General features: G+C 46.5%; 1 protein-coding gene across 3 annotated transcripts in view; it reads left to right on the forward strand.

The window, feature by feature from the left end:
- The window catches only part of NFYC (nuclear transcription factor Y subunit gamma), a 187,005-nt gene extending 165,233 nt beyond the window's left edge, over positions 1 to 21,772 (forward strand). For all 3 annotated transcript variants that reach the window (XM_086956550.1, XM_086956553.1, XM_086956552.1), the window contains exon 10: positions 20,534 to 21,772. In XM_086956550.1, the coding sequence (XP_086812676.1) occupies positions 20,534 to 20,644 (111 nt within the window). In that variant the 3' untranslated portion in view covers positions 20,645 to 21,772. The remainder of the gene's footprint in view (positions 1 to 20,533) is intronic.
- The last annotated feature ends 1,841 nt before the right edge of the window (positions 21,773 to 23,613 follow it).

Raw genomic sequence — 23,613 nt, forward strand, 5'->3', positions numbered from 1 at the left:
TCACTACCAATTCACAACCCTGGCATTCGGTCTAAAGTCTGCACCAAGGGTATTCACCAAATGCCTCGCAGCAGTGGCCGCACATCTGCGAAGAGAGGGGATACAAGTGTACCCCTACCTAGACGACTGGCTCATTAAGGCAAGCTCTTACAGGACGTGCAAGGCTCATGCAGAGCAGGTCACAAGAACGCTAACCAGCCTGGGATTCTCAATACACTGGGGAAAATGCTCGATGAAACCGCAGCAAGTGAAGATCTTCCTGGGAGCTCAAATCAGCGCCGTTCAATGCAGGGTGTTAACCAGCGAAAAGAGGATACTCAGCCTACTGAGGGAGAAACGTCACTACCAGAAGGGGCGAGCTCTGACAGTGAGGACTGTGAGTAAGATCTTGGGAATGATGGCGTCCTGCATACACCTGATCCCCAATGTACGCCTACAGATGAGACCACTCCAAGAGTGGCTGCAACAGCAGTGGTCACAAGCTACAGGAAGTTGCGAGGATCTAGTGGTTGTAACGCACAAGGTGCAGGAAGAAATGAAGTGGTGGACCAAAGAGAGGATAACAATAGGGAAGCCTCTAACGCCACCAGACCCAACAGTGACCATCACCACAGACGCATCCCAGAAGGGATGGCGCGCACACATGAACAGGCTCAGAGTGAGGAGTCTGTGGAGCCCAGCGGATGTGGTCCAACACATCAATTACCTGGAGCTGAAAACAGTGTTGCTTGCCCTCCAGGCCTTTCAGAAACAACTGTACAACCAGAAGGTGCTGATACAAACGGACAACACCACAACAATGTTTTACATCAACAAGCAGGGGGGAACTCAATCATTCCCTCTGTCAAGCTTGGCACAGAAATCTGGAGATGGGCAATACCACTCAAAATAGACCTGCTCGCCATACACCTGCCAGGGAAGGACAATGTAGAAGCGGTTTGGCTCAGCAGACAGACTTCAGCATCCCACGACTGGGAACTCAACATACAGGAAACAGGGAGACTATTCAGGAGGTGGAGCACTCCGACAATAGACCTGTTAGCAACACACCAGAATGCAAAATGCCTGTACTTTGCATCCAGACAACCAGAGGCACTATCCCAGGGGAATGCCCTATGGATAAGCTGGTCAAAAACATTTGCCTACACTTTTCCCCAGATACCACTGATCCCCAGGGTGCTAAACAAATGCATGACTAGCAACATGACGCTCATCCTGGTGGCACCACAATGGGCCAGGCAGACCTGGTACTCACAGATAATGGAGATGGCGCAGGGTCCACCCCACAAGGTCTCAAAAAGAAGAGACCTACTCTCCATGGAAAACGGAGAAGTTCTACACCCAGAGCCGGAGTGCCTCAGCCTCTCAGCTTGGCTCCTGAGGACTTAAAGTTCGCACATCTAAAACTACCAGAGAGCACCCTGCGAGAGGCAAGAAGGCCCACCACACGCAAGTGCTATGGGGAAAAATGGAAAAGATTCACTCAGTGGTGCTGCAAGAACAAACTCCATAGAAAGCTGACTAGGGAATCAACGGTGCTAAGATACCTCACGCACCTAATAAAAGCTAAGCTAAGCTCATCCTTGCCGAGGGTACACCTGGCTGCGATTGTGGTATACACAAGAGGAGAAACGGGGAGTAGCTTCTTTACATTTCAAGTAGTAAAAAGATTACTGGAAGGGGCTAAGAGAATAGCGCAACCAAAAAGGATGCCGCCGCCGGCTTGGAACCTGAATGTGGTACTGACAGAGCTCATAAAAGCACCTTTCGAACCCTTCCACAAGGCATCACTGCAAATGCTGACAATCAAACCGACCTTTCTGGTAGCAATCACCTCACTACGCAGGGTGAGCGAACTACAGGCACTAACACTGCAGGACCCCTACATCCAGATACACAGTGACAGGGTCGTGATGAGAACAGACCCGCACTTCATGCCAAAGGTGGTGTCAAGGTTTCACATGAATCAGAGTATTCAAATTCCTAGCTTCTTCCAGAACCCCACGACAAGCGCTGAGAGGGCACTCCACACTCTAGACGCAAGAAGGGCAGTGATGCACTACATTGAAAGGACGAAGGAACACAGGAAGACAAAACAGTTCTTCGTATCCTTCGCAAACAGTTACCTGGGTAGACCAGTGACTAAGAACACCATAGCTCGATGGATCGCACAAACGATACAATTATGCCACAAGCAAGCGGGGCAGGAGCTAACAGGAGGGGCACAGGCCCAATCGACCAGGAAGAAAGGAGCAACAATTGCCTTTCTGCCCAACACACCAATTCAGGACATATGCCTGGCGGCAACATGGGCTTCAGTGCACCCGTTCACTAAGCACTATTGCGTGGATATACAAATGAACAAGGAAGCAACAAGTAGGACAAAGTGCTTCAACACATATTCAACAACCAACGCTCATCTTCCACTCAGCCGCCACAAAAGTAACAAAACCGCTACAAAATCTATGTACAGAATAGTGAATCCAGAAAGATACACGCTGCAAAACGAATAGTTTCTTATCTGTCAGTGTAGTTTTGCAGCTTGAAGATCTTTCTGGATTCACCAGCGAACCCGCCCGCCTCCGCCAGAAGGATGAGGCTGGAGAAGAAGGTGGAAACACATGGAATAGAAAGCAAGTTGAAGCTTACAAGATAAGTGAAAAGAATTACGTTGGAAAAAGGTTGAACAAACATAGCCGTGGATTCACTACAATGACACAAAAGAAAGAAGAAAAAAAGAATTCGAAGATGGCGCCCAAGGGTGGTAGCTTCCGCCAGAAGTATGCTGACGTCACCGAAGGTACACCAAATGGTGGGACGTCGACGCCCACCCGGGCTACAAAAAAAAACCTACTATTCCGGACCCAACCACCAGATTGCGGAATATGCACAGCATAGTGAATCCAGAAAGATCTTCAAGCTGCAAAACTACACCGACAGGTAAACTATTCGTTACCCTTCGAGGCCCTCGCAGCCAGACGACATAGGGATCTATAACCTGGTCGTACAGAAGGCTGCACAGACTTGTGGAGTGAAAATGGAGGAGGAGAAGCCCAAAGCATGTTTACCCCTGGAAACTCTACTGCCTCAACAGACTAGGAGCCAATTCCTGCCCATGCTCCCTAGTGTGCTGGACGAGAGGCCTTTAAGGAGCCAGCAGTGTGCAAAGCTGTGACACCTAGAACTGAGAAGTACAAACATTCTTCAAAGGACCCTGCATACATCCAAGAGTCCGTGCCAGCCGACTCCATAATTGCAGCAACATCTAGGAAGTGGGCTCCCATGAATGCCGTACCACCTCCAGACAAGGAGAGTAGGAGGGTGGATCTCACAGGGAGAAAGGTGGAGAGAAATCCGGCAATACATTGGCGCATCGCAAATTCAAACGCCCTGGTCAACAGGCACGCATACCAACACTGGGATGAAGTGGGGCAGCTCCTAAAGCATCTACCAGACCAATACCAACAAAGGGCAGCTCACCTGGTAGAAGAAGGAAAGAGAATGGTGAACACATGCCTGAAATCTGCATTGGATGCTGCAGAGTCATCAAGAAGGCTAATGTTAGGAATGACTGAGAGAAGGCACACATGGCTCAATTTCGGAATTTAAGCCAGAGGTACAAAGTAACATCTTAAATACACCCTTTAATTGAGAGCAACTGTTCGGCACACCAGTGGACGTCAAGTTGACGCAGCTCAAGGAGGACAACGAAACAGCAAGGCCTATGGGAGCGTTGCAGTTCAGGGGAATGAGACGAGGCACACCCACAAGGAGGCCAGGTGGTATAAGTGGAGGCAACGTGCTGACCACAGCGCGCCAAACGTTCCAGCAGGGCTACCTAGGGAACAACCAAGGGCAGCAGCAGCAGCAAAACTGGCAGTACAAAACCCGGGGACAGTCCTTTTGAGGGGCGGAAACGGACGAGGACAAACACTAAGGGGAGGACAACAGCCTTCAACCAAGTGACTCTGACATACATCAGGACCCCGCCCTAGCAACACCTCTGGGTGGGCGGAAAGACAAAAAGAAAAGATGCAGACAAACAGTACCTCGAACACTCAACACCGTTAGGGGGAAGAATAAGAGACTTCATCCAGGAATGGAGGAAGGTCACATCGGACAAATGGATACTAAAAATCATACAATACGGATACTGTATAGAGAAAACCAAGAAGAAAGGCACATTCGCCAAAAGAGCTCTCGCTCTTGCAGCTAGAGGCGCAAGAATTGCTCAGCAAGGAGGCAATAGAGGTGGTATCCCAGAACCAAAGGAACAAGGGGGTTTACTCTCCTTACTTCCTGGTGCCAAAGGTGGACAAAACGTTAAGACCTATCCTAGATATAAGGTTCCTGAACAAATTCATAAGGTCTCAAAGATTCAAGAGGTAATACCACAAATACAACAAGGAGACTTCATGGCTACTATAGATTTAAAGGACGCATAGTTAAGCATCCCCATCAACCACAAACACAAGCGCCTATTAAAGTTTGTGATTAACCAGTACCAGTTCACAGTACTGGCATTCGGCCTGAAATCTGCACCAAGGGTGTTTACAAAATGCCTAGCAGCTGTCTCATAACACCTACGAAGACAAGGGATACACGTATACCCCTATCTCGACAACTGGCTCGTAAAGGCAAGATTGTAAGATCAATGCAGACTACACTTCCAGAAGGTCATACTAACACGGACGGGACTGGGCTTCTCGATTGATTGGGAGAAATCGTCAACAGAGCAAATCAAGATATTCTTAAGGGCTGAGATCTACACCATACAGGCCAACGTTTTCTCCAGCAGAAAGTGAATATTGGCGATACTGAAGGAAACACGTCATTACCGCAAGGGGCAAGTTCTGACAGTGAGGACTGTTGAGTAAGCGAATGGGAATGATGGCATCATGCATTCACCTAGTCCAAAATGTTAGACTAAACCTGAGGCCATTCCAGGATTGGATACAGCAGCAATGGTCACAGGCAACTGGGAGTTGGGAAGATCTAGTGGTTGTCACTCACGCAGCATCAGGAAATAGCATGGTGGAACAAACAAAACATATCACAAGGGAAACCATTCACACAACCAACTCCAACAGTGACCATCTCGACTGACTCCTCCCAGCTGGGGTGGGGCGCTCATATGCACAAGCTCAAGGTGAGAGGGCTATGGTCGCTACAGGATGCGGTCAAGCACATCACTTACCTGGAACTAAAACTGTGTTGTAGCCCTGAAATTCTTTCAGAAGCAGCTGTACGGAAACCGGGTGTTGATCCAAACAGACAACACCACAACCATATTATACTATGAGCAGGGAGGAACAGAGTCAATGGTGCTATTGAGGCTAGCACAGGAGAGCTGAAAATGGGCCATCCCACTAAGGATAGACCTACTAGCAATATACCTCCCAGGGAAGGACAACGTGGAGTCAGACAGACTCCGCAGGCAGACATCAGCATCTCACGAATGGAAGATCACCCAACCGGAATTACAGAGAGTATTCCGGAAGTGGGGTACAGCGCAAATTGACCTATTTGCAACATACTAAAAGGCAAAATGCCAACACTTTCTATCCTGACAACCAGACCATCGGTCACAAGGGAATGCGCTATTGATAAGTTGTTCAAAGACATTTGCCTACACTTTTCCCCCGATACCACTGATTCACAGGGTTCTCAGCAAATGCAGGATCAGCAACATGTCCCTGATATCAGTGGGCCAGGCAGTCATGGTTCTCGCAAATTGTGGAGATGGCGCAGGCACCAGCACACAAATTCCCAACAAGGGACCTGTTAACAATGCAGAACGGAAGGGTGCTACACCCAGAGCCAGAGAGCCTCAGCCTGGCGGCATGACTCCTGAAGACCTAGAGTTTGCACACCTCAAACTACCAGCGAGCACAATGGGAGTGCTTAGGGAGGCAAGAAGGCCTACCACAGGGAAATGCTGCGTAGCAAATTGGAGGAGATTCTTAGACTGGTGCATTAGGGAACAATTGCAAACAAAAATCACAAGGGAGTCAACAGTGCTTAAATACTTAACACATCTACTGCAAAGCAAAGTAAGTTACACGTCCCTAAGGGTACACTTAGCGGCGATTGTGGCTTACACTAAAGGAGAAACTGGGAAAAGTTTCTTCACCTCCCAAGTCGTAAAAAGATTTCTAGAAGGGGCCAAGAGCATCGCACCTCCAAACAGAATGCCAGCACCAGCATGGATCCTCAATGTAGTGCTGACCCCATTGATGAAGGCACCATTCGAGCCCATGCACAAGGGTACACTGCACATGCTCAAACTAAAGACAGCCTTTTTAGTAGCTATCACATCACTACGGAGAGTAAGTAAATTGCAGGTGCTAACACTTCAAGAGCCCAACCTGCAGATACAGTGTTAGGATTGTAATGAGAACAGACCCACACTTCGTGTCAAAGTTGGTGTCTCCGTTTACCATCAGTCAAACAATCCAAATACCTAGTTTTTTCCAAAAACCAACCCAAAGCCCAGAGCGAGCGCTGCACACACTGGACGCCAGGAGGGAGATGATGCACTATATAGAACGGACAAAGGAGTGCAGAAAGACAAAGCAACTCTGTTTCCTTCGCAAGCAGTGTTTTGGGACGACCAGTTACCAAATATACCATTGCACAAACCATTCAACTATGCCACAAGCAAGCTGGGGAACAGTTCCACAGAGCTGCCTGGCTTTGGAGTATTGTCCCTTTATCCTATGGCTGAATTTGAATTTGAGAGGATTTGTATAGCGCTCGTACACCTGGCGGATTCTTGGCGCTCACTGGTAACAGCTACTCAGTCGGTCGGAAAGGGGAAAGGTGAAGAATTCAGGATGGGAAGGCTTGGGTAAAGAGGAAGGTCTTGAGATCTCTGCGGAAGAGGGGGTATTGAGTGCAGGTTCTGAGGGATAGTGGGAGAGAGTTCCAAAAAGCTGGGCCCGTGGTGGCAAATTTGGAACCACCCCATTTCTTCCGTTTGAAGCGGGGAACCACAAGAAGGTGGTGGGAGGAGGATCGGAGGTCTCGTGAAGGAGTATAGGGTTGAATAGCCGAGTTGATGAAGGAAGGGGCAGAGCCTGTCCTGGCTTTAAAGATCGTTCAGCCGAGCTTGAATAAGACGCGCTGCCGGACAGGGAGCCAATGGAGGGAAAGAAGAAGAGGAGTAACATGGTGTGATTTAGAAAGGTTAAAAACCAGCCGAGCGGCCTGGTTTTGAACCAGCTGGAGGCGCCTCATGAGGTAGTCAGGCATGCCATGGTAGAGGACATTGCCATAATCTAGGCGAGATGTCACCATGGCCAGAAGAATTAGTTTGAGCGCGTCTGGGGCGAAAAATCGTGAGACTCTGCGGATAGTCCTAAGTGAAAGAAAGGCTGATGACACCACAGCAGAGACTTGGGAGTGTAAGGAAAGTTGGTTATTGATTTTGAAACCAAGGGTTTTGACAGAGGATACAGGAGTGGGTGGGGGACCTAATGATGGGGGCCAGAAGGAGGGGGACCAGGGACTGGAGCAACCACCTGTCAACACCAACTCCGTTTTATCGGGGTTGAGTTTCAGGTGGTTGAAGTTCATCCAGCCCTGGTTAAAGGTCATGATGGACTGAACCTTAGACATGGACTCTGGGGCAGAGGAAAGGTGGAAGATGAGCTGGAGATCATCTGCGTAGTTGTACACAGAGACCTCCAGCTGCTGTAAAGCAAAGATAAGGGGGGCGATGTAGAGATTAAATAAAAGGGGGGATAGTGAGGAACCCTGGGGGACACCGCACTGGATGGGTAAAGATTCCGCAGAGAACTCTCCCAGACGAACCGCCTGAGTCCGACCGCTCAAAAAGGAGGACAGCCATAGTAGGGCTGTTCCTCGGATTCACGCCGCCTCGACCCGTGAAAGTAGGATGGTATGGTCCACGGTGTCGAATGCGGCGGAAAGGTCTAAGAGGATCAGGGCCTGATGTTGATTGGTGTCCATTCCTTGTCGGAGGTTATCCAGAACCGATGTTATGACGGACTCAGTTGAGTGGGCTGGGCGGAAGCCGGCCTGTCTTGGGGCCAAGACACCATGACTTTCCACAAAGTCACTCAATGTTTTGACCACGTGTCGTTCCAATACCTTTGCCAGGAAAGGCAAGAGGGAGATTGGACGGAAGTTAGCAGGGTCGGAAGGGTCCGCTCCAGGTTTTTTGAGGATCGGTACGATCACTGCCGATTTAAGTGCTGGGGTAACAATGCCCTGAGCCAGTGAGCTATTGAGGAGCACTAAAGGTGGTGAGGGGCAGAAGGTGTAAATCTGCTTTAAGATGTAGGCAGGGCAGGGGTCCAGCCGGGGAGCCGGACCAACGGAAGAATGGAGAGAAATGAGTCGGTCGATAGGGGGGGAATTGAGTCAAGATTTGCGGTGGCTGGAGGACGTCGGTGGTCAGTGAAGGTCGGGGATGGGGGGGGAATTTTAATTTTGCTGATTTTATCTAGGAAGAAGTGATTGAGGGAGTCGCATAGTGATTGAGAGGGTGATGGTTTGAGTGAAGCTCTGTCGGAAAAGGCGAGGTCTTGGAGGATAGAAAAGATTTCTCTTGGCCGGTTCTCCGCTAGTTGGATTTTAGAGGAGAAATAGTCTTTCTTTGTGTCTAGTATGGCTTTCTTGTACTGAGTGAGAAGTTCAGTATACCTGGCTTTAGCAATGGGGCAGTAGTTTCGTCTCCATTGTCGGCTGAATTATGTTAAAGGTACATTGGGTACACCAGAGCTTTTTTCAGAACCAGATTTAATCTCCAAAGCTGATGCCACTTGGGTCAATTAGGCTTTTTATGTTAATGCCAAAGGTAAAAGGTAAAAAAGTATGACGATGAAAATATAATGTGCCTGTCCTGCTCACTCAACAAGGAAGAAAGGAGCTACAATTGCATTTCTAGCTAACACGCCGATTCAAGACATTTGCCAAGCTGCAACATGGTATTCAGTGCACATGTTCACTAAGCACTACTGTGTGGATATCCAAATGAACAAAAAGCGCAAGTGGGACAGAAGGTCTTACAACACATATACAGTAACCAGTGCTTGTGCAGCGTGAATCTTTCTGGATTCACTATGCTGTGCATTATTCCGCTGTCTACTGGGTGGGTCCGGAATTGTAGTATTTTGTCTGTTTTTTTTTTTCCGTAGCTCAGGTGGGTGTCGACGTCCCACCATTTGGTGTCCTTCCTATGTCGGCAAGCTTCCTGTGGAAGTTCCCACCTTTGGGCGCCAGCTTCAGATTCTTTTTTCCACCGTTGGGTCTGGATTGTCACCGAGAGGTTCCAGAGTTGGCGAAAAGGAGAAGAAAAAGACACAAAACCACAGAAAAAATTTGAGAATACATCTCGCAATCAAGACCACTGGACCGGGACGACTAAGGAGGAGGAGAATATCAAAAACTTTGACGTCCAACGGAGAATGCGCATACAGGGGGCCCCCTGACCACAGGAATTGACAACACCCTTTAAATTCTGTCATAATTGCCACCACAAATACGCGCAGAAGGATCAGCATCAGGTTTGCAACCTCTGCCTGCCGGTCGACCACAAGAGCAAGGATTGCAACGCCTGCTCGGCTTTTACCCCGAAGACACTCAGGATAAGAGAAAGACGGAGGAGAGCCAACTACAACCTGCAAGGCCAACCTCCGTCGCTCCGGCACTTGGGCCTCTCCAGTTGGGAAGAAGACATCGCCGATGTACCAGATGACTACACAGTCGTAGAGACCAATACGAAAACCACAAAGGAGGTAAGAGACACAGACCCCGACTGACTGTCGCAAATCCGAGTCAGACTTTTGAAAAACTGAGTCAAAGTCCTCGAGCACTAGCACCTAAACATTCGACGGACGCAGCTGCATCTAGAGACAAACAGTCCAGAGGATCCTTCGAAAAGGACTCCCAGTCAGGGAAAAGACAAGCCTAGGTCATCTAAGCACGTCCCCGAAAAGGCGTGCTCGACGCTGAAGGAAAAGGACCTGAAGGCAGCTTCGACGTCTGAGAGATCGGCCGAAACCCTCGAAATGGACAGTATCCTGCAAAGGAAAAAGGAATTCGACAAAAGGATGAAAAGGTTCACCATCTCGTCGAGGACTAAGAGGAGTTTGACGCCGAAGAGCCGCCGAAAACTCCGGAACCCCAGGAACACCAAGAGGAAGAGGGCCTATACTATTGAGGGAGAAGGCGAAGTAGACCAGCAAACAAGTTTGGGGTCGGCATCCTCGGTGGCGCAGGACCTGGATTGGCAGGATCTAGACGTCGAAAGCCCGGAAGAGGCCGTAGAAACGTATCCCTCGAGGCCAGATGGCATTGGTATCTACAATATGGTCATCAAATGCGGCAGCAGCGTATGGGGTGAAACTGGAGGAAGAGAAACCAAAAGCCTGCTTCCTCTTAGAGACCCTGCTCCTCACTCAAACTAGGAGTCCAAACCATCAAGCTGCAGGTCTGTCACACCTAGAACAGAGAAAAATAAACATTTTCATAAGGACCCGCCATACGTCCAGGGATCCGTCAAAGCTGACTCATCATTGCAGCAACAGCCAGAAAGAGGACCAACATTCCCACAAACTCAGGCCCACCTCCAGAAAAAGGAAAGTAAGAGTATAAACCTCACTTGAAGAAAAATAGAGAGGAATGCAGCAATCCACTGGTGCATTGCCAACTCTAATACCCTACTCAACAGACATACGTACCAGCATTGGGAGGAGGTTGGACAGCTACTCAAACACCTCCCTGAGCATTACCAACAGAGAGCAACACACTTGGTGGAGGAAGGCAAGAACATGGCAAACTTGTACCTCAAATCAGCCCTGGATGCGGCAGACACTTCCAGTAGGCTCATGATGATTGGGGTAACAGAAAGAAGGCATGTCTGGCTGAGGATCTCCGGTTTCAAGCCGGAAGTCAAGAATAATATTCTGAAGACACCCTTCAATGGAGAAACACTGTTCGGAGCGCCAGTAGATGAGAAACTGACACAGCTCAAGAAGGAAAATGAAACTGCATAGTCCATGGGGGCTTTGCAGTTCAGAGGAATGAGAAGGGGCACCCCGACACGGAGACCAAACGGAAGAGGGGGAAACCAGCCGGGAACGTCACATCAGACATTCCTGCAGAACTACCAGGGCAACAACCAAGCGCAGCAGGGTCAGCAGCAGCAAACCTGGCAATACCAGCCCTGGGTCCAGTCCTTTCTCGGGAGGGCGAATGGAAGAGGACAAACAATAAGAGGAGGCTAGCAACCAACCTCAAAGTGACTCTGCTCCACCAAACGTGCCCACCCACACAACACCTCTAGGGGAGGGGCACAACAAATATGCAAAAAGGTTTTACAAGCACTCAAATCAGGGACCAACGAACATGTAACACCAGTAGGGGGCAGACTTAAACACTTCTACCAGGAGTGGAAGAAAATAACAGACAAATGAATACTGAACATCATACAGTTCGGATACTGTATAGAACTGGAAAAGAAGCCCCCAAACAGGAAACCAAAAGGAAAGACGAGCTCAGCAAAAGAACTCTCGCTACTCCAACAGGAAGCACCAGAACTCCTCCACAAAGAGGAGACATACAGTACAGTTCAAAGAAAGAAACAAGGGAGTGTACTCTAACGACTTCCTCGTACCAAAGGTGAATGAAATGTTAAGACCCATACTGGATCTACGGTTCCTAAACAAATACATAAAGACTTTAAAGTTCAAGATGACATCCCTACAAGAGGCATCATAGACCTCAAAGATGCCTACCTACACATTCCCATGAACAGACAACACAAACATCTGAGATTTGCCATCGACAAAGCGCACTACCACTTCACCAAATGCCTTGCAGTGGTAGCAGCGCACCTACGAAGGGAAGGGATTCATGTGTACTGCTACGTCGAAGACTGGCTGATAAAGGCAAGCTCCTACAAACAATGCCAACTACATGCACAGCGGGTCACACAGACGCTGACAGAACTGGGATTCTCAGTACACTGGTGTAAATCCTCAATGGAACCAGAACAGGTGAAGATCTTCCTAACCACACATATCAACACCATACAGAGTAAGGGGTTCCCCATCGACAAGAGAACACTTGCCCTGCTGAAGAAAACACATCAATACCGGAAGGGCGAGCTCTGACAGTGAGGACAGCGAGCAAGATCATGGGGAGGATGGCGTCCTGCATACACCTAGTCCCCAATATACTACTCCACATGAGACCATTCCAGGAATGGCTCCAACAACAATGGTCACAGCTACAGGAAGTTGGGAAGATCTTGTGGTTGTAACGCATGCAGTGCAAGATGAGATAGCGTGGTGGAACAAGGAGAACAACCACCAAACCCAACAGTGACCATCACCACAGACACATCCCAAAGGGAATGGGGAGCACACATGAACCAGCTCAAGGTGAGGGGTTTGTGGACTCCAACAGATGCGATCAGGCACATCAACTACCTGGAACTAAAGACCATGTTCCTTGCCCTAAAAGCCTTCCAGAAACAACTGAACAAGCGGAGAGTGTTGATACAAACCGACAACACAACAACTATGTTCTACATCAACAAACAGGGAGTAACACAATCAGTTGCACTATCCAACCTAGCGCTGAAAATATAGAGATGTGCCATCCCACTAGAAATAGACCTTCTGGCAATACACCTACCAGGAAAGGACAACGTGGAGGCAGACAGGCTCAGCAGACAGACATCAGCATCCCACGAGTGGGAGCTCAATGCACAGGAAAAGCAAAAGCTATTCAAGAAGTTGGGGGACACCAAAAAGAGACCTATTTACAACACACCAGAATGTTAAATGCCAATACTTTGCATCCAGGCAATCAGAGGAACAATCCCAGGGGAATGCCCTGTGGATAAGCTGGTCGAAAACATTTGCCTACGCTTTTCCCCCAATACCACTGACAGACAAGGCACTCGGCAAATGCAGAACCAGCAACATGACACTGATTATGGTTGGGACCACAGTGGGCCAGGCTGTCCTGGTTCTCACAAATAGTGGAGATGGCGCAGGGACCACCTCACGAGTTCGCAAAAAGAAAAGACTTGCTCTCCGTGCAAAACGGGGAAGTAGTTCACCCAAAGCCAGAGAGCCTCTGCCTAGCTGCATGGCTCCTGAAGACATAGATTGGACACTTAAAACTCCCAGAGAGCACACTGCGGGTGCTACGGGAGGCAAGGAGACCTACCACACGGAGGTGCTATGTGGCGAAATGGAAAAGATTCACGCAATGGTGCATAAAGGAAAGACTACACAAGAAAATGACCAGGGAATCAACTGTGCTAAAATATTTAACAAACCTGCTGAAAACAAACCTAAGCTCTACCTCGCTGAGAGTACACCGAACAGCGATAGTAGCCTACACAAGAGGTGAGACGGGAAAGAGCTTCTTTACATCCCAAGTAGTAAAGAGATTCCTGGAAGGGGCTTAAAGGATCGCCGCCCCAAAAAGAATGCCGCCACCGGCATGGAACCTTAATTTAGTAATAACAGAGCTTATGAAACCGCCCAACACTTAAATGCTGCAGTGTGAGGGCATATCCCTGCTTCCTGGCAAAGATCTGTAATAGTACCATTTTTTAAAAAGGGGAACTGCACCGCTCTTGCTTGTTACCGGCCTATTTTTCAGCTGGATGCAGAAGTGTGGCTGGGTGCTCTTAATCCGTCTGACAGTTTGGGCAGGGGAAGGAAAGATACTGTTGGATATTCAATATGGTTTCAGATCTGGAAAGGGGACTATAGCACAAAATCTGAATCTTTACGTATTGATTGACTAATAAGTATACATTGACCCAAAAAATGTGATTAATCTTGCCTTCATGAACGTCCGTATAGCCTTTGATACTGTTAACAGATTGAAGCTCTGGACTGTGCTGGAGTCCTTGGGGATAGATGCTGCCCTTGGAGCTTTCCTTTGCGCTTTACACACAGCCTCAGTAAGATTTGGCCTAACTTGGAATGCACTACACGCTTTAATTTCGAGAGAGGAGTCTGCTGTGGCAGTTTATTACCCCTACTGTTGTATTTTACATATATTAAAAAGTTAAAGCCATTTTTAGTTAAACATTTTAAGGTTGTTCCGAAAGTGGAGGGAATAGTCTGATTCCAGCTTTAGTATACAAGGACAATACTGTTCTTATGGCTCATACAACATACTGTTTATCATTTTTGTTAGATTTGTTTTATGAATTTATGGACCGCCTGGATTTGAAAACTAATCTAACCAAATCATATACCATGGTTTTCACACCACCACCACCACCACCACACATCCTTACATCCCGAATGACCCATGGGACAATTATGGCACACCACATTTTCCTTATGTACCACAAGATGTCTACCCATGAAGACCATCCCCTACAGTGTACACTATAGCTTTCACTCTGCTAAAACACAAGGCTGCAGAATACCACGGGGTAGATTTACATACAGACCCCATCGAAAAACACTTCCTCATAGACACTTTTGCAACATCTCAAAGGTCCGTCTCTATTCTACCAATGTTAAAAGGGGTCATTAAACATGCTCCTGAAGTCTTTAAAGACCCTGTAAGGGCTAGAGTCAATAATCCTTGGATAGAAAAAAGTACTGGCTGCCCCAACTGAGCCTGCATACATTAAGGGACAGCTTCCTTTAGATTCCTTGGTTGTTTCCAAAGCCAGGAAAAGGTTCAACCCTACTACAACACCTTACAGATCCACATAAGACAAAAGCCCATGATCTCTTACAGGAAGGTAAACCAGTAACTAATACCTTCATTCGATGTGCTCTAAATGCCGCTGATACAGCCTCCCGAGCTATTAACACCAGTATCCTGTTACGCAGACATGCCTGGCTAAGGATATCAGGGTTAAACCAGAGGTTCAAACAACCACACTAAACCAACCCTTTGACCAAAAACACTTATTTGTGCCTACAGTGGATTCATCTTTAGAAAAGATGAAAAAAGACGGATACCGCCAAATCAATGAGAACCTTGCAATCGCAAGCTCCCAGAAGTTCCTTTTGTCGGTCCTCTTGTAGAGGCGCCTCTAGAGGCTTTACACCGATAACTTCTCCACTTCATATAAAAGTCCCACACAGACCTGCTCTACCAGAGGTTATTATAGAGGAGGCTACTGATGCAGTAACAGCAAAGGTAGAGGCAAGACTACCAATACTCGTACTGCCACCACTTCACACCAATGACTTCCTGTCGCTCCCCCTGGACTATCTTACTCCAATCAGAGGACGATTAACCCAGTTCCTACCTGTGTGGAACTATATCACCACAGACAGGTGGGTGAGACAAATTATCCAGTCTGATTCTTGCCTAGAGCTCACTGCCGCTCCCCCCAACATACCACGCAAACAGCGTCCAATGTCAACAGAACATTTAATGCTTCTAAAACAAGTGTTTTCCCTACTGCAGAAACATGCAATAGAACCAGTTCTCCTTCACCATCAAAACACAGGAGTCCCATCTTCAACCTCAGACTATTAAACCTGTACATTCAATCAGACCATTTTCACATGGTCACTCTTCAACAGGTCCTTACCCTACTCTAACAAGACGATTTCCTTGCCACTTTAGATCTCAAGGACGCCTACTTCCACATTCCCATTCACAATAAATATCTTCGGTTTGTAGTGGACGGTCAGCACTATCAATTCAAAGTTCTACCATTCGGAATTACCACAGCACCCAGAGTATTCACAAAATGTCTAGCAATGGTAGCAGCCCATTTAAGAAGACCACAGATTCATGTCTTCCCATACTTGGGTTACTGGTTCATAAAAGCCAAGTCACATACTCAGTGGGTAAGACACACACACACACACACACACACACACTCTCTCTCTCTGTCTCTGTCTCTGTCTCTGTCTCTGTCTCTGTCTCTGTCTCTGTCTCTCTTTCTCTCTCTTTCTCTCTCTTTCTCTCTCTTTCTCTCTCTTTCTCTCTCTTTCTCTCTCTTTCTCTCTCTTTCTCTCTCTTTCTCTCTCTTTCTCTCTCTTTCTCTCTCTCTCTCTCTCTCTCTCTCTCTCCACAATGTATCACCCAAAAGTCTCACCTCCAACGATACTGCATCCAGCAATATCTAGGTGCCACAATAGACACCTCAAAAGGCCTTGCATACTCCAATCCAGCCAGGATAGCAAGTATGCAGGCCCTTATAACAAAGTTCCAACCCCAACACTCACTATCAGCTTGAGTGTTCATGCAACTCATTGGAAAGATGGTCTCTTGCATATTCATAGTAGCTCATGCAAGACTCCAGATGCGCCCCTTACAGCAATGCTTAGCACGTCAGTGGAACCAAGCTCAAGGTCAGTTAACAGAACTGGTGTTGGTGGACGGCCCCACACATCGCTCTCTACAGTCGTGGAGCATTTAAAACCTTTCCAAAAGGCGATTGTTTCTAGAACTGGTTTCACAAATCGTGTTAACAGCCGACTCCTCGCTCACCGGCTGGGGAGCTCATTCTACATCACACCATACAGGGCAGGTAGACACCACAGCAAAAGCTACTCCATCATTTGGAGCTACTAGCGATATTTCTGACATTAAAAGCATTCCAGAAACACTTATCAAACGAAGCTGTTTTTGTCCGGGCGGACAACATAACAGCAATGTACTTTCTATAAAAACAAGGGGGGCGCACTCTCTGCAGCTCTGTCAACTAGCACAGAGCATATGGAGATGGGCAATTCTTCAAAACTTATTCCTTTTAGCACAACATCTTCCAGGAATACAGAATCAGATGGCATACCTATTAAGTCGGCAGACACAATAGATTCACGAGTGGGAACTCCACCGATAAGTCCTCCAACCGTTTTTCCAAATGTGGGGACATCCAGACATAGATCTCTTTGCCACACATTTAAACACAAAATGCCCAAGCTTCGCCGCCAGATATCCACACCCATTGTCCAAAGGCAATGCGATATGGATGAATTGGTCAGGCAGATTTGCTTATGCTTTTCCGCCTCTCCCACTCATTCCACTAGTGGTAGGCAAGCTGCAACAACAATCACTAACACTGTTCCTAGTTGCTCCAACATGGGCCAGACAACCCTGATACACAACCTTGCTGGAACTATCAGTAGTCCCGTACCAAAAACAACATCTCTCCCCACAACTGTTAACAGAACCATGGAGAGATCAGACAGCCAGATCCAGCACAGCTCAACCTAGCGATCTGGCTCCTGAAGTCCTAGAATATCATCAAAGAAGCTAGGCGTCCCACCACTAGAGCCTGCTATGCAGCCAGGTGGAAAAGATTTGTAATATACTGTACCAATAACCCAATCAATTCTCTAGATGTGTCTATTCAAAATATCATGTTTCTTACTACAGCTTCATTGATGTAACGTAGCATACACATCAATCAGATTACATCTCGCTTCCATAGCAGCCTATCTGCAAAATAGACAACATCTATCATTATTCAGGGTACCTGCCATTAAGGCATTTATGGAAGGCCTCAAAAGACTAATTCCTCCAAGATTGCCACCCTCTCCAGTGTGGCATCCGAACATCGTCCTCACTAGGCTAATGGGTCCTCCGTTTGAACCTCTGCATAAATTTGAGTTACAATTTCTTACATGGAAAGTCGCTTTCCTTGTCGCTATCACATCTCTCAAGAGTCAGTGAGATACAGGCCGTAACTATTCAAGAACCATTTCTACAACTCTATCATAACAAAGTGGTTCTTCGAACAAATCCTAAGTTGCTTCCAAAAGTTCTTACTCCCTCCCATCTCAACCAATCAGTAAAGTTGTCAGTATTCTTTTCGCAACCACAAACAGTTGCAGAAAAGGCTCTTCATACACTAGACGTAAAAAGAGCACTTCTCTACTAAATTGATAGAACTAAACCTATTTGTAAAACAAACTAACTTTTTGTTCCCTTCTCACCACCACATAAATGCAATCCCATATCAAAGTTTGGAATTGCAAGGTGGATCATCAAATGTATATAAATTTGTTATCACAAAGCAAAACGTACACTCTTGTTCCCCCCCTAAACCTCATTCCACTCGCAAAATAGGGGCTTCTATGGCCTTTTTGGGAAACATTCCCTTGGATATCTGCAAAGCTGTTACATGGTCTACACCGCACACATTCACAAAACACTATTGTGTAGATGTGCAAGCAAAACAAGCTGCTATGGGCCAGGATGTACTCAAAACACTATTTCAGACTACTGCAACAGATATTGGTGGTCGCCGTTAAATGGACAGTACTGCTATGCAATCTATGCATAGTGTGTGATCTGCAGCTCATGTGCCTCGAACGGAAAATGCTACTTACTAGTATGCATCTGTTCTTGTCATGTAGAGCTACAGATTCCCACCCACCTTCCCAGCGACCTTTATCTGTTCCAGTATTATCTTAATTAGATATAACATACATGGACATCTTTCTGTTCTCTCAAAACTCCATCATTTCCCTTCTTGGCAAAAAAACAATCTGTAGATGGAGTCGATGCCTATGCTCCCTATTGTCCAAAGGAGGAGTCGCCTATCTCGTGACTTCCAAAGACTTGTTCCAGGACAATAACAAACTGCAAACATTCTGGCCCAACACCAGATTGCAATCTATGCATAGTGTGTGAATCTGCGGCTCTACATGCCAAGAACAGATGCATACTGGTAAGTAGCATTTTCCTTTAAAGAAATACAAAAAACAAATGCCAAAGTAATTGTATGCAAAATTACTTTAAACTTGGGTTGTGAGGTTTTTGCGTTGAGGGATGGGTAACGTTTAAGGTGATGAGTGACTTTTAGGAGTAAGGAATAATAGGCGTTCAGGCATTGAAAAGGGTTTTTAAGGTTCAAAGATGGGTGGAGTGTAGGGCTGGTGAGGGTTTTTTAGCATTCACAGATCTTTAGGTGAGAGTTGTTTTTAGGTTTCAGAGATGGGTGTAAGGGTGTTAAGTTGTAGGGTTCATGAATGGACAATGTTAATGGCTGGTGAGGGTTTTTAAGGTTCAATTATGGGCTCCAGCTAGGATGGTGAAGAGTTTTAAGGGTTTAAGATGCGGTGGTGATTAGGGGTTTTAAGTATGATGCACCCAGCACTAGCTGAGTCATAATGCAATTTTTTTTCATGGACGTTGGAAAGTGGTGTGGAAGGAAAGAAGCAAAATGGTCCGGGGTGAGGGTGTGCGAGGAAGAAGCACCACGGACTAGGGTGGGGGGAAGAAGCAATGCAGCATGGGATTGGGAAGGGAAGAAGTAACGGACAACAGGAGAAGAAAATAGTACCTCAAACACAGCACAAGCTGGAGGACAGCAGTCTAGATTAATTAAATCCGTACTTGGTCCATGCTCCAGACCAAAGAAGTGGAAGTGAAGCCAGCACACGCTGTCCAATTAGAAGGCAGCAAATAAGAGTGGCAATTATGCCAACGAATGGTGAGCAATTGGGGGAAGCTCCAATCCCCATGTTGTACACACTCGTTCACAAGTGACAGCAGAGGCGCGCTGCTGTAGTCGAGACATAAAAATGAATGCTTGAAAGTCTAGCAGTGATCTGAGAAGTCAGTGGGACACGTGATATTGTGCAACTTGTTAAACTCATGTGAGCCTTATTCCTGCTTCTTTGCATTATGTATTCTACAATAACTGCTTTGGTCCTTTATTCAAGCATGTGAAAATATTAAAGATAAAGTCCTGGAAATGGAAAGGTTAGCTAAATACGGTTAACTACAGTTCTATTTGGGTATCTTTCATAGATTCACTGGGCAGCTACCTTGCACTGCTCTATGGTGACTTGCTTAATTATTATTTGAATGAATGGGACTTTGCTGAGTTAACAGTGACTACAGAGGAGAGGGTTCCCATCCTGACTTTGGTTAATAGCCAACTGTGAAAAGTGCTAATTTGCTTTCACTGTGGCCAGCTAATAATGGAAACATCTACAACAGGCTGTCACCTACTCCCATGCATTCGTAATTTAGATTCAAGTTTCTCTGACACATGATCTATTGCCCCGCATGCTCTGGCCGTGTAGAATTTCCATATCCTTGTATTCTTAGGGTGGAGTTTGTCCTCATTTCAGACATCCTACATTGAGGTGTCCTTGCTAACAGGACATCCCACTAGACGTTATCATGAATGCAGTGACATTGGAAGAAGCTGTTACTGCAGTCACTACATTGAGCTGCACCAATACAGTGACCTTCCTTTGGAAATGCTTTAGAATTGTAATAATTCCACTTCGTTTGTTTTTTTAATATGATGAGTTTCTGATGGTCTTAATCGATCTTCAGAAATGTTTCCTAAATCTGTGCAATGGCAAAATACTAAAAAGTGGTGTTTTTTCACTGTAAAATTCCTAGTTGTGAAACACGTATTTCCAGTTTGACATGTGGAGTGTGTGAATGTCTGTATAAACTAGATTTTTGCCTGTTGACACAGTGCCATTAAAGTCCTCAAGTGGCCTAAGTGTGTTGTGTTCATGAGCCTAGTAGGTAGAAGGATTTTCATCTCCGGGAATGTAATCCTATGTTTTTATTCTTTCAGCAACTCTACCAGATTCAGCAAGTGACCATGCCTGCCGGCCAGGAGATCACACAGCCCATGTTCATCCAGTCTACTCAGACTGCAGACGGACAGACCACACAGGGAGAGTGAGCAGGGCCGGACTGAGTCCAGTCGGAAAACTGTTTATTTACATCCATGAACATTGGCAGGCTGGTCTGCCTTGGTTGACGACAGGTCCTGCATTTCTGCACTTGATTTGAAAACACACATAGTGCTCTTTGCTCCCTGATTACTGGACATTAAAGGTTGTACATAACCCCAAAAGGAAACCTGACTGCAAAAATGTAAGGGGGTTTGTTTGTTTGGAACTACGATTTGAAGAGTTTACTTCAGCATTGTTTCTTTGCTCAGTGCGTGTTTTGGGGCATTTTTGTGAACTGCATGGATATGCATGCAAGCCTCCTGTTCCTCTCGTCTGCTTCTCCACCTTCCCAACTACTCTCATTGGTCCATTGTGTTTCTGCCCAAGCGTGTCTACTCTTCAAGGCCTTCTATTTTTCCCACACTGTGCACCCTCTTCCGTAGTGCCCCTTTACATCTACTCACTACCCTTTCATATATGCCCTTTTCAGTCTAACTCCGTTGCATAATCTCTTTGCACCAGCTGTCCATTATGCCCACGGCCTGGTGTATGTTTGAGCAGTGTTAATTGCTCTTCGTGCTGTAGTTTCTCATTTGCTGGAGCAGTAACAACTGATTTCAGCAATGTCCTGGGCGCTTTTCATTGGCTGCGCTTGGCCAGCCGGCATCTTTAAAAATCTACCTGGATCTGTGAGACTTTGTTACAAGTCGCGACTCAAATTGTCGCACAGTGGATCTTCATTTCTACTTTATGCAGTCACATATGGATAAAAAATTGCATTGTGTTTGTTACCAGAAGTGGAAATCCATGATTACAAATTTATGAATGGAGACAATGCATTTTGTGTTCAAAATCATTCAAGGTCTTTAGAGTCCTGCTTTTGCGATGTTATCTGCATCCTATAAGTTTTAGTCTTTAGGTTTGGGTGTAATAGTCATGTGCAAGTCCAAGCTTTATCTCGGCAAAGGTAGGGTGGTATCTCGGAAGGACAAATACCCCCATTTAAAAGACTGGCATTGTTTATACTGAAGAGGATCTAATTTTGTGATGTATAGGCAGACTGTTTATGTGCGACAGAAGGCGTAGCATGCATGTAATATAAAATGAAATAAATGTCATTTTTTTTTTAGATAAAATGAATTTTGTTTTCTTGTCTTTTTTGTGAACTAAAATATGAAATGTTTCCCCAAAATTAGTTTTCGCAAAGATTTCCTAAAACCAGCACGATGGCTGTGAATTCAGATGATACATGTGGTGTGAAGATCACAAGTTCAAAATTCAGCAATGCAGATTAAGCCTTCCATTTTTCAAATATCGATAAATCAATGGCCACAAATTGGGTATTCGTAAAGGCTGGTTCGAGGCATATAAACTGCAGATTCTACATTTTGCATTAGATCGCCACCTGGTGTTAGGCCTGGCTGACTGCATGTTGTCGTCTTGGAAGAAGTCTGTCGTCACAAGATAGGTGACTCCTCCCTTTGATGATAGTGCGCATGGGCATCGGCTCCATCCTTAGATTGTTTTTTTCCGCCACTGGGTTCGAATGCAACTTTTCCGCTCCGGTTCGAAAATCTACTTTTCAAAGACTTCATCTTGCAAAACTTTCTAAAAACAAACTTTAACATCAAGATACATGGACTAGACTTCACTTCGATTCCGGTCGTCGACGCGGGCCGTTGGGCCTACCGATTTAGTGAGGCCTACAACTCATGGAAAGGACAGCATTCAAAAAATGCCCCGTGTGTGGGGCAAAATTTCCACACAGCGACCATCACGAGGTGTGTAACCTGCATTTATCACCTGAACACGACGAGTCGAGCTACACAGCTTGTGCGTCCTTTCGATCCAAGAAGACCATTCGAGATCAGAGGGCCCGTCGACGCGACATGCAGAGATCCACTCCGGAACCGGTGGATATCTTCGAAGGTCCATGTGTCCCCGAGGAAGAGTCCAATGATCTCCAAATCGTATCTGAGGCAGACGACTCCGATGACTCCATACCATCAGCTCAGCCCGTGAGTACGATTGCCCCAACCCCTAAACCAATGGCTAAGGTCAAAAGTCTGCCCTTCGGGGCCCAGTCGAGACCGAGACATTGCTTCGAAAGCCCCGCCATCGAGCCCGGCTCCGAAGAAAATATTAGAGCCTTCCGGTAGCTCCATACCGAGCAAACCGCACGTGCCAATACTACCAGCTCCCTCGGCACCGAAACAAGTCCCGGTTCCGAAAAAGACTCGGAAACCGCCGACTCTTAAAGACAAGACTGCACCGAAACCAATGAAGCCTGCTTTCACCACAAAATCTTCGGTGCCGAAACCTACAAAGCCTGCTTCCGATGCCTCCAAGCCCTCGAACCAGGCCTCGACTCCGAAAACAATACCTTTGGTGCTGAAAAGTATGCCAAAGGACTATACAACAACTCCTAAGGCTAAAGACAAGCAGAAACCAGGACCGCAGCCTAAAAAATCGGCGCCAAAAGCAATTTCTCAAGAAGGACAGGACATGTTTCCACTATGCCACATAGGAAGAGGAAGATAGATACAGCACCTTTAACTACAGTGTCGCCACATCACCTATGCACCCTTCTCCTGTACTTCCTCTTTCATCTTCTATTCCTTTTAACATCTCACCTCAAATTTCACCTGCTCGTTCACTACAATATTCTCCACCTCAATCTTCACCTCCACAGACACCTCATTAGAATGAAGAGGAGTATAACATAGAGGAAGGGGAGACCCAGATGAGCCCTTTCCATACCCTACTGATATACCAGACTGGGAATATCCAAACCCACAAGATGTACCAGATATCCCTGACCCACATACATATCCATCCAAACCATCTCCTCCTGAATATAATATTGGGTTTGGACATCTACTTAATAGGGCTGCTATCTATCATAATGTAACAATGCACTCAGATGAGGCAGAGGAAGATTTTTTGTTAGACACTTTTGAGCAATCACAAAAATCTG

This window comes from Lissotriton vulgaris, chromosome 2_1 (assembly GCF_964263255.1).
Source record: "Lissotriton vulgaris chromosome 2_1, aLisVul1.2, whole genome shotgun sequence".
NCBI lineage: Eukaryota > Metazoa > Chordata > Amphibia > Caudata > Salamandridae > Lissotriton > Lissotriton vulgaris.